The 13,849-nt window shown below is 35.8% G+C and overlaps 1 protein-coding gene across 1 annotated transcript in view; it reads right to left on the bottom strand.

The window, feature by feature from the left end:
• Positions 1–13,849, bottom strand: part of LOC131978137 (inactive N-acetylated-alpha-linked acidic dipeptidase-like protein 2) — a 787,053-nt gene that overhangs the window by 40,099 nt on the left and 733,105 nt on the right. The window contains exon 15 of the mRNA XM_059341659.1: positions 6,978–7,071. Within this exon, the coding sequence (XP_059197642.1) occupies positions 6,978–7,071 (94 nt within the window). The remainder of the gene's footprint in view (positions 1–6,977; positions 7,072–13,849) is intronic.

The raw sequence follows: 13,849 nt of genomic DNA, 5'->3' as shown, positions 1-13,849 counted from the left end.
ATGACAGTCATATCCGGTGGCTATTCCAACATACAAAGTGATTATGTACATTCACTGAGTGAATATTTAGAAAATAAAACATATATTTCTCGCTAGAAATGTGATCAAAATCGATTTTTATGCAGAAACTAAGTCAAAATATTGATTTTTTTCACTAAAAATGAGAGAACTGTCCGCCATGTTTTTTGTTCTGACCGCCGGGACCTTGAAAGTCACGTGACTTGGAACAAACCAATAGGAAAAAATATTAACTTGCATTGTCTTGTCTTGTCCAGCCTCTCACAGGCACTTGGCTCCTCGCTGAATTCTGACAAAATCATATTAATAAATGCTCATAATGACCTATTAGTAATGTAAATAGGCTAATTTAGACTTAATAGGCCGTTTTATTTCATTGTGAGGTTCAAAATAAGGTTTGTGGCTCCATTCCAACATTTTTTCTCTTTTTTTCGTAGACAATGGCTCTTCTGTAAGTAAAGGTTGCCGACCCCTGGACTAGTGTATTTGGAAGTGGCAGCTGTGCTCCTATCCATCTTATTTATTAAAATTAGTGTTTTCTATTGAATTTTGGCTTCCAGTGGGAACCAGTGGGGTAAGGAATTAAGGATAGTCATGTTCAAGACTAACGAAACACTCTGATATTGTTATAGTCAGGCGGCATAGCTAAATGTTCAATTTAGTGCATTGTAGCGAAATCCGTGTCAGTTTCACGGAAATTTGAGTGATTCCGTGGCTATTCCATAGATTTTGAGTTAAGCGAATCTGTGGCTATTTCACGGATTCCTGTGAGACCAGGTTCATTAATTCTGTACAGTGTGCATTTTCTTATTCTACATCCACAACTAATGCAGAACAGAGACGTCGAACGCTGCATTGATTATCCATTCATAAAGCTCGCTCCGACAGCTCTCGCTTAACAAAAGCAACATTTTGTTTATTCAGAGTTTGCAAGTAAAGGCAGCATGAGGCGAAATGTATCAAAGCCTCTGTTGTGCATCCTCTTTCAAAGGTCATCTTAATATTCAAGGACAGAGTGTTTGCACGCTCTGAGACTGTGACTGAATAAGCTGATTTTGGTTCAGAAGGCCTGAGAGGTTGTACAGCATGCTTAATGCTGAATATTTGGCAATGTAAATTTATACGGGGTTCAATTCAGACCTTGACTAAAGTGCTGCATTCTTACTATGCAAGTTGCACTCTTTGGGTGATAAATATGTAAATCATTTTTTGTAGCTCATACACAGAGGACAACTTTGCTGGATTTAACATGTGGCTGTATTGGCAATCTATGTCTAGCTTCAGAATGATTTGATCCTCCATAACCTACAATACATCACACCCTGCTGGCTCCAGGCTCATGGTGCCCTTACAAAAAAAACATACAGAACCAAATATCAATGAATCTGACATAGTATGGCTTGCAGGGGTCTTTATTATGCAGTCAGACACAATAGCAATGCCAGTAGAATTAATTTGGTGATGAAATATGTACACTACAGGCCAGAAGTTTGGAAGCAAGATCAAATTTGTACAAAAAAAGATCATAGTTTCATTGCTATACTTTGCAACAAAATAAACATGATTATTATATGAAGAGTCACAGTAACACTTTACAATAACCAACTAAGTGATGTTTATAGATGGTTTATAAACCAATTATTAACCATTTACAAAGTGCTATAAATGTTTTCAACCAATTTCTTAAAGGTATATGAAAAATTTTAAAATCATTAACATACTTAATATGGTGTTAAAATGTTATAATAAGTGCAACTAAAACTATTAATTAACGATGAATTACAATTTAATTGTTTGTTAATGGTAAAGTAACTATAAACTTACATTAATAAACCATCCATTTGCCATTTATAAATGATTTAGTTCATTAAACATTACTAAATTATGTATTTACCATTCTAAATGGCCTATATACGTTTATAAATGATGATTAAACATCAATAAACTATCTGTTTACCATTTATAAATGATGATTAAACATTAATAAACTATCTGTTCACCATTTATAAATGATGATTAAACATTAATAAACTGATCTGTTTACCATTTATAAATGATGGTTATTGTAAAGTGTTACCAGAGTCACTTATTAGAACACATTTTTACTACTCATACTTACTTAATTATCAGGTCTTTGGGTTTTTATTGCTTAGACTTTGTGTATCCTTCTTTCCCTAATGTATAAATCTACACTCTTGTTTCTTTAATGAGCTGCTTCAATTTGATCCATTTCTGTGGTAGTTTGTCAGAGATATGAACAAATTTGAGATTTGTTGGTATTTTTGTATCCAAACTCTCAAAAGCCAAAGAGCTAAAGTGAATAATGCAAGCTGTGGTTTGTTTTTTACTTTTGCATTGAAGTTCTTCCAAACCTTCTCAGCCCTAAAACTAAGCTCTTCTTTTCTTCTCTTAACATTTATTTAATAATGATCTGGTAACATCAATGTTTACCTAAAGGTAAATTGAGGAAAATGGTTCAATTCAATAAAGGTAAAATCTGATCATGCAGTAAACACATCCAAAAATCCAAAGAATCCATGCTGTTTTTTTAAGAAAGCCATTGTGAACAGAAAATTAAAGTTGCTTCCAAACTTTTGGCCTGTAGTGTATTATTAGAGATCAAAAACTTTTGATCTCGAAAACTTTGGTTTACAAATGGATGCAAACATGCTGTTGAGCTGAATCCTGTAGGCGGGGAGACCTATGCTTATAAATGTAAGACACGTTTCTACATTTCACATTCACAAGTGTCTCCTGGTTACGAATAATGGATGTTGCCAAGCTGTTGAAGGGTTAGGGTTAGAGACTGGCCAACAGAGATGTGTCAGACATCTTCCAGCATAGGTCCTGCCCACGGGACTCAGCTCAACACAAACAAAAGTTTGGGGTTTGCAAACAAAAGTTTTCGATTTTTATGCCTCTGTGCCGATGACAGCTATGGCTGGAGGCATTATGAGGTCGGATAGTCTGTCCAGCCATTTGTCTTCCTGAGTCTTGTGAACGTGATATCTCAGGAATGTCTGGAGGGAATTTCTTAAAACTTGTTGTAAACGTCCCCTTTGACTCGAACGAGTTCATCTTAAGGTCGAGATTACTGTCACCTCCCGAAATACTGTTCCCTGGTAGTGGAACAAACTTTCAAACTCCATCCGATTGTGTGAAGGTGTTCAGTAAAGAGATGGGTCTTTAGCAGTGGTGGAAAAAGTATTCAGATCCCTATTAATATATATAATAACAATAATACATACAGAATGGGTAATGAGTACTTTTACCAGGGTTCGTACACTTTTTCAGTGGTCAAATTCAAGCATTTTTCAAGGATTTTCAAGGTAAATTTTCTAGATTTTCCAGTATCTTACGCCTGTTGTAAATTGCATGTTTTAGATGAGTACTTACATACTAAAAGGGGGAGATTTCACTGAACCATACCAACAGAGATGGTATTACACTTTTAGGAGGAACGCTCTTCATTTCAGATAGGCTACTCGTTATTTTTTACATTGAACATGTGATTATCTATAGTCTATAGATGGATATAGCCAGATTGCAAGAGAAATACAGTAAGAATTTCAAGCATTTACAAGCACTTTATCCAAAATCCAACTTTTTAAACCTTGAAAATACATTTAAATTCAAGCATTTTCAAGGTTTTCAAGCACCCGTACGAACCCTGTTTTACTCTTGATACTGAAGTACATTTTGAAGCTGATACTTTTGTACTTTTGCTTAAGCAGTGTCTTAAATGCACGACTTTAACTTGTCGTCAGTGGTGGAAAATGTATTCAGATCCCTAACTTAAGTAAAAGTACTAATACCAAACTGTGAAATGACTCCACTATAAGTAAAATTCCTGCATTCAAAACGTACTGAAGTAAAAGTACAAAAGGATCAGCATCAAAATGTACTAAAAAATAACAAAATAACACCAAGCACCTTTAGATTTCAAGAAGCTGTTGAATGCATTCGTGTGTCATGGATGCCCCGTTTGTGAAAAACGGATGAACGGGTCAAAAGTTGCCTACACATTTGGGCGTTCCCGGTGGCACACCTGGTAGAGCGCGTACCACAGAGGCCCAGTCCTCGTAAGCGGGCGGCCCGGGTTCGAATCCGGCTCGGAGCCCTTTCCCGAATGTCTTCCCCTCTGTCCCCTTTCACTCTCAATATCTCTCTCTCTAAATAAAGCTACAAAATGCCCAAAAAATACCTATTATTATACCTATAATTATTACATTATCAGGACTTGCAAAATGAAGGCTAACCTGATAATGTAATAACCTCCCATTAATGTTATACTTTATTACATTATTGGTAAAAAAATGTTTTATTACATTATTGGGAAATGCACTTTATTACATTATCGGGAAGTTATTACATTATCAGGTTCTACACTCCTCAAACCTGCATGTGTGTTTCCAGCTGTGTGACCCGAACTGACTTTTAACTTCTATTTACTTTAGCGACTAACAGCAACTGGAAGTTAAGAGACGAAACGAGAACTGGAACATTGAGAAGAAGAAAAAATCGTCAGACAGCACGGCATCAATAGAGGACAGTTAATTCCTGTTAAATCCCAGAGATGAGTGTGAATATTTAAATGGTTAATGAAGACACCCAGCTGTGTAGTCTAATCCTCCAAAATGAGAGAGTGCAGATGCAAAGTACAACCAGGTATTTAACTGACTGAAGAAAAAGGAGCTAAAATGTTACAACTGAAAGTTTTGGTTGTGATAAAGGAGAGGAAAGTTTTTTTTTAGTTTTTTTTTTACAGGTGCAGGAATGAAGGTCACTGTGTTGTGGAATCACGAGTGGAAAGATCGATAAGTTCAGCTAAATACATGAACAAACACTAAATCATTCTTATGGGAGGAAAAGTCTGGGGAAAAGGCTCGGTGTATGTGCTGTATGTCTGTCGCATACAGCATAAAAACATTCAGCAAAAGTGTTTTTGCATGCCAATGAGTTATGTGCACACTCCTGGAGCCCTTGTTTGTTTATGTGTGTGTGCATAGCATGTCGTTTTGCTTCCTGTGTGTGTGTGTGTGTTCCTGTTTGTTGGAGAGAGTATTAGGGATTGATGCTCAGGCTGGCTGGCTGGACAGTGGACATGAGTTATGCCTCTGCATAAAAGTCCAAAACAGCAGCCACACACACACACACACACACACACACACACACACACACACACACACACACACACACACACACACACTGTGCTGTGCATACTGCAGTGTTCTGTCTAGAATCCAGGACTCTTGTTGTTTGCTGCACAGTGCAGAATCAAATATCACTGTGAAATTCACGTCTCTATTCAGATTTTTCCATTTACTTTGTATGCAACTGTATCGAGGTTCATTCTCAGATCTGGGAATGTGGAAACAATGCTAAAAAAAAAGGTCAGATGGGGCAAGCAAACAAACAAACCCAAACTTATTTGGTAGAGAAAATGTAGGCAAAAGGTTAAATTGCAACCTGAGATGCTGGTTGTAAACATCCACCACAGCTTACAGGCAGAACTGCTTGTTACTGTTTCACCTACCAGACTTGATGCAGTTATATGCATTCACTAGTTTTCTGTACAGGGATCTTTAGCTATATTATGGGTGCAATAACTTTTGGATGGACAGTTTAGAACAGGGGTCTCAAATTCAAATTACCTGGGGGCCGCTGGAAGCAGTATCAAAATGACCAAAAAAAGACACAAAATTACTAAAAAAAAGACACAAAATGACAGAAAATAAACTGAATTACTTAAAAAAGACACAAAATTACTAGAAAAAAGACACAATGACCAAAAAAAAGACACAGAGATAACTGAAAAAACACTAAATGACTTAAAAAAGACACAAAATTATGAGAAAAAGACACAAAATTATTAGAAAAAGACAAAAAAAATCTAAAAAAGACACAAAATTACTAACAAAAGACACAAAATTAACAAAAAAAGACACAAAATTATTTTAAAAAGACACAAAATTATTTTAAAAAGACACAAAATTATTTTAAAAAGACACAAAATTACCAAAAAAGGCACACAATTACATTGCATAACATTTCCACTTCTTAGTTAATAGCGGAAGATTTCAGAGGGTTAACAGAGGGTTCATCAGTACTTCATTATTACTTCATTCACACCTAGTTTCAGGTAAAAGTCAATTGGAATTGAATGATTGAATGTTTTTATGGCTCCTATAGTTCTACCTACACTTCTGTTTTGTATGCTGTTTTTTTGTTCTCTGGTCTCTCTTGAAAAAGAGATCTCAACCTCAACAAGAATAGAGGATTACATGCAGTTTTTAATCCTTAGAAGTCTAAGCATTCACATTACTTAACCCTTTGGAGTTTGGGGCTATTTTGTCGGTTTTGGACTCCTTTTCATTCTTCCTGTATAAACCACTTAAAAATCTTTACCATGACAACCTCACCTATATGACCTGATTATTTTTTTTTCATTTTGACTTACTAGATCAACAATTTGAACACAAAAAAACACACAAAAACACAAAAAAATCCCACATAAAACATGAAAAACAAACCAAAAACACACACAAAAACACATACAAACACAATACAAAAAACACAGAAAAATGACAAAAAACACCAAAAACACAGATAGTTTTTTTTTTTTTTTTTAAAGCAGGAAACACAAAAGATTGCATTAGAAATTATAAATGCACAAATTAGAAAAATCTCTGCAAAAAAAGTAAAATCATGTTAATACACTTCAAGGTGTTTTTTTTTTTTAACCTTTGCTAATAAAAAGGGTTGATGCATTAAATTGGACATGGAAACTTCTGGAAAAGCCAAAACTTTAGAGAAAAGCTGACAGCAGGGCTCCGTGCTGCTTCGTTTTTACATTGTGATGTCAAAGAAGTCGTGCTCTGGCACTTTCATGGACTCCAGAGGGTTAAAACTGTACATCACCACCACCAGCTCTACCTCAGCATCATCATCAGTGTTACCTTTGAGTTTGTTTTGAACATCCAGGGCAATGTCCAGAGGGTAGAACGGCAGCACAGGATCAGTGACCAGGCGCAGAATGGCTTCTGCTGTCATCTGTACAAACACAGGCAAAAGAGATTTCAATCAAGTTAGTTCCTATATTTTTCCTTCTTAATCATGTCAGAAAGTCTGATTGAGTTGCTCGTATGACAAGTTTTGTGATGAGGCGCGGAGGAAACATGCAGATAAACAGTTTGTGTGTAGAGCTTGATGAGTTTCAAAGATTTATCCATAGATAGACAGCGACCCATGTCTCAAGATAAGTAACCTCTGAAGATTATTATTGAAATGTAATTATAAGACCAAATAAACTGCATGCATATTAATTAACTTTTCACCATAACAACAACAGCTCCTTAAATCTCTTTATCCAGTCTGTCAATCTAAAAGGTAAGAGTTGAGTAGGAAAGTTCATTCTTAACTTCCAACAAAATAATTTTGTAAATCTGTTCTCACAAAAACCTTTACAAGCAGCTTATTATTGCCCATATTAATGTTCGTCGAAAGGTGGATAGACCTATTGTAGTGTAGTAATTATAAGTTAGTTAGTAACAGAATGTTGAAGTAAAAAAAAAATATATATATATCTTGCGCCCTACTCTGATTGGCTTACCTTGATATTCTTACCCTACTTTTAAACCAAGGGGTTCGTGTCTCGTGTGAAAACAAAAGTAAATACTTTTTACGTACCTTGCATTTTTTTTAAGTTGTATGTATTCTGTCATTTAGATTGGAGATATTGTTGGTACCACTGCTCATGCTTAAACGAACATGGTCTCACAGGAATCCGTGAAATAGCCACGGATTCGCTGAACTCAAATTTCCGTGAAACTGACACGGATTTCGCTACAATGTTAAAAACATGTTAAATGTCAAAGTTAATGTCATATCCCGTGGCTATTCCATGGATATTTTTTCCTATTGGTTTGTTCCAAGTCACGTGACTTTCAAGGTCCCGGCGGTCAGAACAAAAAACATGGCGGACAGTTCTCGCATTTTTAGTGAAAAAAATCAATATTTTTACTTAGTTTCTGCATAAAAATGGATTTTGATCACATTTCTAGCCAGAAATATATGTTTTATCTTCTAAATATTCACTCAGTGAACGTACATAATCACTTTGTATGTTGGAATAGCCACGGGATATGACTGTCATTAACTTGCATTGTAGCTAAATCCGTGTCAGTTTCATGGAAATTTGAGTGATTCCGTGGCTATTCCACAGATTTTGAGTTAAGTGAATCTGTGGCTATTTTACGGATTCCTGTGAGACCATGTTGGCTTAAACCACTGCATGTACCAACTGAAAAAAACTTTGAAAGTCTCCTTAGTTTTCCCTAAACATGACTAAGTAGTTCTGTTTCCAAACAGTCACATGCAATACTGCGACCGTTTCTCAACATTAGAACAGCTTTCAGTACCAGTCCTCTCCTCACAATTTGTACCTTTGTTGTATCAAGTAATACCGGATATCTCCTAATTTATGTAATAGAAAAAAAACAACAACACAAAAAATCAGGTGCTAAGTGACAAATTAAGGTATAACAATGTAAAATGCAGTAAGGCTCATTCTGTATTGCTTTTAAATGTGTGTTCTCCAGTATTTACGCCCATCATAATCCCCGACATAAATTATAAAACGGTGGAGAGTAATACAATTCGCCCAAAACAAAGAAAAAGTAACTAAGATATACAGACTGCTCAAACTTTCCAACCTATGAATAAAACAGTATAAAACTACAAGTTCTGTTCTAAACTTTGACTTTCAGCTCAATTTAAAGACCGAACTTTTATTTTGTTAAACTAAAACTCAACCGCATTCATTCAGACTGTAAAGTTTGAAAACCCTCTTCAACAGAAAGATCTATTTTGTAATTATTTCATGTGCTTTTCAGATGTTGAACTTTCTTTTGCTTTTATATCTGCTTTGCCCTTGTCTTTATTGCTTTTATTGCTGCATGACTCTGCTCTTATTTGACCTTTATCTGAATGCCTTGAACTGATACATTTTTGCATATTATACAATTTGAAGTTTTCTTTCCCATTCTCACTCTTCAATATAGTGATATACAAAGATACAGAATGTATTTATTGTCAGTATTGATATTTTTCTCATTCAACACACCTCTTCACAGATTGAGTGTTTTTCCCCAGTGATCTGGTGAATTATTGTGTTGGTATCAAAACTGTACAGTTTGAATGGCTCTTTTCTCCTTCAAGCATGTAACCCAGGGATGGGCAACTTAAATGCTGGAGGGGGCCACAATTTTTTACCGACACTACCACAGGGCCACATATAGGACCGTGCACTTAACCAGATATGATGACACTGCAATTTTAAATATGTTTACAGTGCAGTAAGTTAACATATTTCATGCTCAAATGCATGTACCCTGCAAAAAAGAGGTGTGTCTTAAAACCAAGATGCCAAATGTGAAAAAAGTAAATTACTTTTTTACGTAACTTCTATTCATTAAGCTGTTTATGTATTTTACATGGCTCATGACACCCTCGTAACTACTTCATTTTGGGCATTTACGTCCATTTATTAACTGTTTAAACTATCTAACCAGGAAGTTTTTTTTACCCTAAACCTACACTGCAAAAAAGGTGTGTCTAAAAACAAGATAAAAACACTAAATCTGAGGGAAATGATCTTGCTGCATGGACAGATAATTTCACTTGACAAGATTTTTTGAATTAAGATTGTTAAATCTAGAAATAAGCATGTTGAACACTTAAAATAAGAAATTAACTCTTAAAACAAGATAAATTATCTAACACTTCTAAATCTAAGTTTGATTTACCTTGGTAAGAACCAAATAATTTGCAGAGTATAACAGTATAAATAGGAATACAAAAAGTTTGAAGTAGGGCCGGGACTCGATTAAAAAAATTAATCTAATTAATAAGAGGCTTTGTAATTAATTAATCACAACTAATCGCATTTTAATCACTTTCACATGGATTTTTAGTATACCATTGAATAATGACTGAATACATAAGCTTAAGCAACTAGAATATTGTTTATTTTTGTTCAAGTCCAACAGAATTCAGGTAAATTCAGGTAGCCTATAGGTAGGTAGACCTTCTGTAAACTATAATACTTTGGTTTTTTAAGTAAAACACAATCCACGCTAGCTACCACACTAGCATTAGCTGCTATATGTTTAGCATTGAGGTGATACTTGAGGCTCGATGTGCTGCGGTGATATGTGAATTCCTTGTTGCATAGCAACACAACCATGCTCTTATCGACGCTTCCATCCGTTGTTTTTTTTGTAACTAAATGTCCCATCATCCACGGGGCCAACCAAAGCGTCTCATCAGCTTCTTCCTTCATGTTCACTGTGGTTTGTTGTTGTCTGAACTCATGAATGCTAGTTGGTGCTCCAGTATAATCGGTCCGCCTGAAACTCATCCAGTGAGAAACGTTCCGCGGTGCAAAAATAAGTGCAATTAAAATGCATCAGTTTTTTTAACGCGTTCATTTTTGTGTAATTAATTAATCTTAATTAACGCGTTCAAGTCCCGGCCCTAGTTTGAAGGAAATAAAAAATAACCACTTACTGTGATTTCTTTTCTTTTCAGTGCAATAACAGCAGACCAACATTAATTGCAAGAAGTAATTTTGTGCATTTTTACATTTCACTTTTAAGATTTCATGCTGAAATGCATGTAGTTGTACTGAGGGCCTCCAGTTGCCCATCCCTGATGTAACCCATATTCATCTCCAATAGAGACTGACAGCAATTTTCAGAAAACATGTGTTCCTCAGAAACAATAACGCAAGACATCATGTCCATTTATAAGCCCACACTTCTCCTGCATGTTTACCACGTCTCAGTGACGTGTCTTTGGTTTCTGATTGGTACTTAGGAGGATGCAGAAATTCAATCAGTCAATTCATGTTGTGTCTTGTCCTCCACGGTGTCGCGGGCCTCACATCTCATTATGCACCGTACACCTTTGTGGTCCAGATTGTAAATTGAAAAGTCCATGAAACATTTTGCTTTTCATACTGATTAGACAACAGCTGTCATGTTGGGGAAAAAATAAATAATTGGGACACCTTTGGCCGCGGTGTGAGCAAACATTTATGGATTTCCCTGCTTGTGTTGGCACCCCATACTGAGAAAACACCATCCAAATCACAGAGTGTCTGTCTGGCGCTGCTCTCACAGAGAAGTGTCTGTCATCTTGATGCAAATAGTGCCACTGTTGTGGCCACTCTCTCAGCAGGTAGAGGACTTGGCATTGCTTCAGCTTGGATTTTTATTTGAGCATAACATCACTGCAGCACCTTGTTCTAACCAACTACTCTGTAAAAAATCACTGCGGTATTGATGTGTCGATCCCCTTATTCCAGTAGTTCTCAACCTTTTTGAGTCGCAACATGCATGTTGTCCGCGACCCCCGCTCACTGAACAGAATCTCACATGCACAGTTCAGATCACCCAAAAAAGAAACAAAATGACCTAAAAAAGACACAAAATGACCAAAAAAGAAACAAAATGACCAAAAAAGTCACAAATGGACCACAAAATGACCAAAAAAGACACAAAATCACACAAAAAAGACACAAAATTACCAAAAAAAGAAACAAAATTACCAAAAAGGACACAAAATGACTGAAAAAAGACACAAAAGGACCAAAAAAGAAACAAAATGACCAAAAAAGTCACAAATGGACCATAGAATGATCAAAAAAGACAAAAAAGACACAAAATGACCAAAATACACACAAAATGAAAAAAAAAACACACACAAAATGACAAAAAAAAAGACATTAAGTGACCAAGAAGACTAAAACACTAACACATGAACACTTTAACACAGTGGAGACAGAGCTGACTTCCAAGATGATTTGGCGACCCCCAGAAATCATCTCGTGACCCCAATTGGGGTCCCAACCCCAAGGTTGAGAATAGCTGCCTTATTCCACACCTTGGCTGTATCAATCACAGGAAATACACCCCTCCCTGCACTGCAAGAAAATGGTATTTCTCTGTGCCACACCATAATTGGAATAAACTTTATCAGTCAAGTACATCACATGCGTGGTTTACTCTGAGATACATGCATTTACACATTACATGGAATTCTGCACTTCTATCCTCTTTATCCTCTCCCTCCTTTTCATTTTTAATGATGTTTTTTTTATTTTTTGTGTTTATTGAACAGATGACAGTGGAGAGGCAGATGGTAAAGGAGGTTAGTGACAGTATTCCAGGGGAGGTGAATTGTTTGCAACACTGGCAATTTCTATACTAGGCTGTTATTGGTGCATTCATGATTAACAAATAACTAATATCAGTTCAGTTCCAACAGACAGCTGGTGACATTATACAACCTCAGTTCCAAAAAATGTGGACATTGTCTAATTAAATAAAACAGAATTCAATGTTATACTAATCCTTTGTGACATATACTCAATTAAAAAGAGTACAAAGACAATATTTAACCTCCAAAAACCCACATGTCCACCAATGTGTAAGAATATGGGAAGAGGTAGACAAAAAAACACTTTTTATTAGTATTTAAGCCACATGCCTCTGTTATAAGCTTTAATCGGTTCATAAGAGGGGAATGATTCTCACTAGTTATGTGCCAATGAAGCCTCATGAAGCATTTTCTTTATTTTCTGAGCCCACTAGATGGTGCTCTTGGTTTAAAGAAAAAGGCTCAAGCTATAGTAATTAAGGTAACAGTTTATATTAGGGAACACATATTCAACATTAATTAGTTGCTTATTAGCATGCAAATAAGCAACATATTATTATCTAATCCAATCCAATCCCCCTTTATTTGTATAGCACATTTAAACAACACAAATGTCTCCAAAGTGCTGTACATAAAATCAACAATAAAACAAACAATTCCATATACCAATCAGCAATAAATAATAAGTGTATAAATCTAAAATGATGCCATAAATAAAACAATACAATCAAACAGATAAACATAGTAAAATAAAATAAAAGATGTAGTTAAAAGTAGTAAAAGAAATAAAAGAAATAAAAGACACAGAGGACCACAAAACTCACGCAGTGTTAAAAAGCCAAGGAATAAAAATGGGTCTTGAGACGAGACTTAAAACATTCCACTGTGGGGGCTGTTCGGACATGGAGGGGGAGGGCGTTCCAGAGTCTGGGGCCCACCACAGAGAAAGCCCTGCCCCCCCTGGTTTTAAGTCTCACTCTAGGGACCACGAGCTGGAGCTGGCCCTCGGACCTCAATTCACGCGCTGGAGTATAAATTTGGATTAGGTCCTTGATGTACTGTGGGGCCAGTCCATATTAATTAGTCATTATTAAGTAGTTATTAATGCCTTATTCTGCATGGCCTTATTATACAACCAGTAAGCCATTAACTAAGAGTTTTCCCCTCAATAACCAATAACCTAAAATTATTGCTTATTAGTAGTAAGTAAGGAAGTTGTTGTATATGAGTAACGATCTTAATATACTTTACTTTGTATCTACAAAGTGGGTCACTGGTAGACTAATGTTGGTGCAAAGTGACCCAATTTGTAGAGTAATGATTGACATTACAATCTACCAATCCTCATCCAAAAGCAGCAACCAGTCACGTCAAAGGTCTGGAGAAGGTGGCTATTTGCTGTTTCCATGGTTTCATTCACCGCTATGTAGAGACTTATAAAGTCCATACAAAGTAAAGTATTAAGATCATAACTCATATTCAACAACTTCCTTACTTACTACTAAAAAGCAATAATTCTGAGGTTATTGAGGGAAAACTATTAGTTAATGACTTACTGGTTGTATAATAAGGCCATAAGCAGAATAAGGCATTAATAACTACTTAATAA

This window comes from Centropristis striata, chromosome 9 (assembly GCF_030273125.1).
Source record: "Centropristis striata isolate RG_2023a ecotype Rhode Island chromosome 9, C.striata_1.0, whole genome shotgun sequence".
NCBI classification, from domain to species: Eukaryota; Metazoa; Chordata; class Actinopteri; order Perciformes; family Serranidae; genus Centropristis; species Centropristis striata.
The sequence above is the reverse complement of the archived record's forward strand: the minus strand, read 5'-3'. Positions and strand labels throughout refer to the sequence as shown.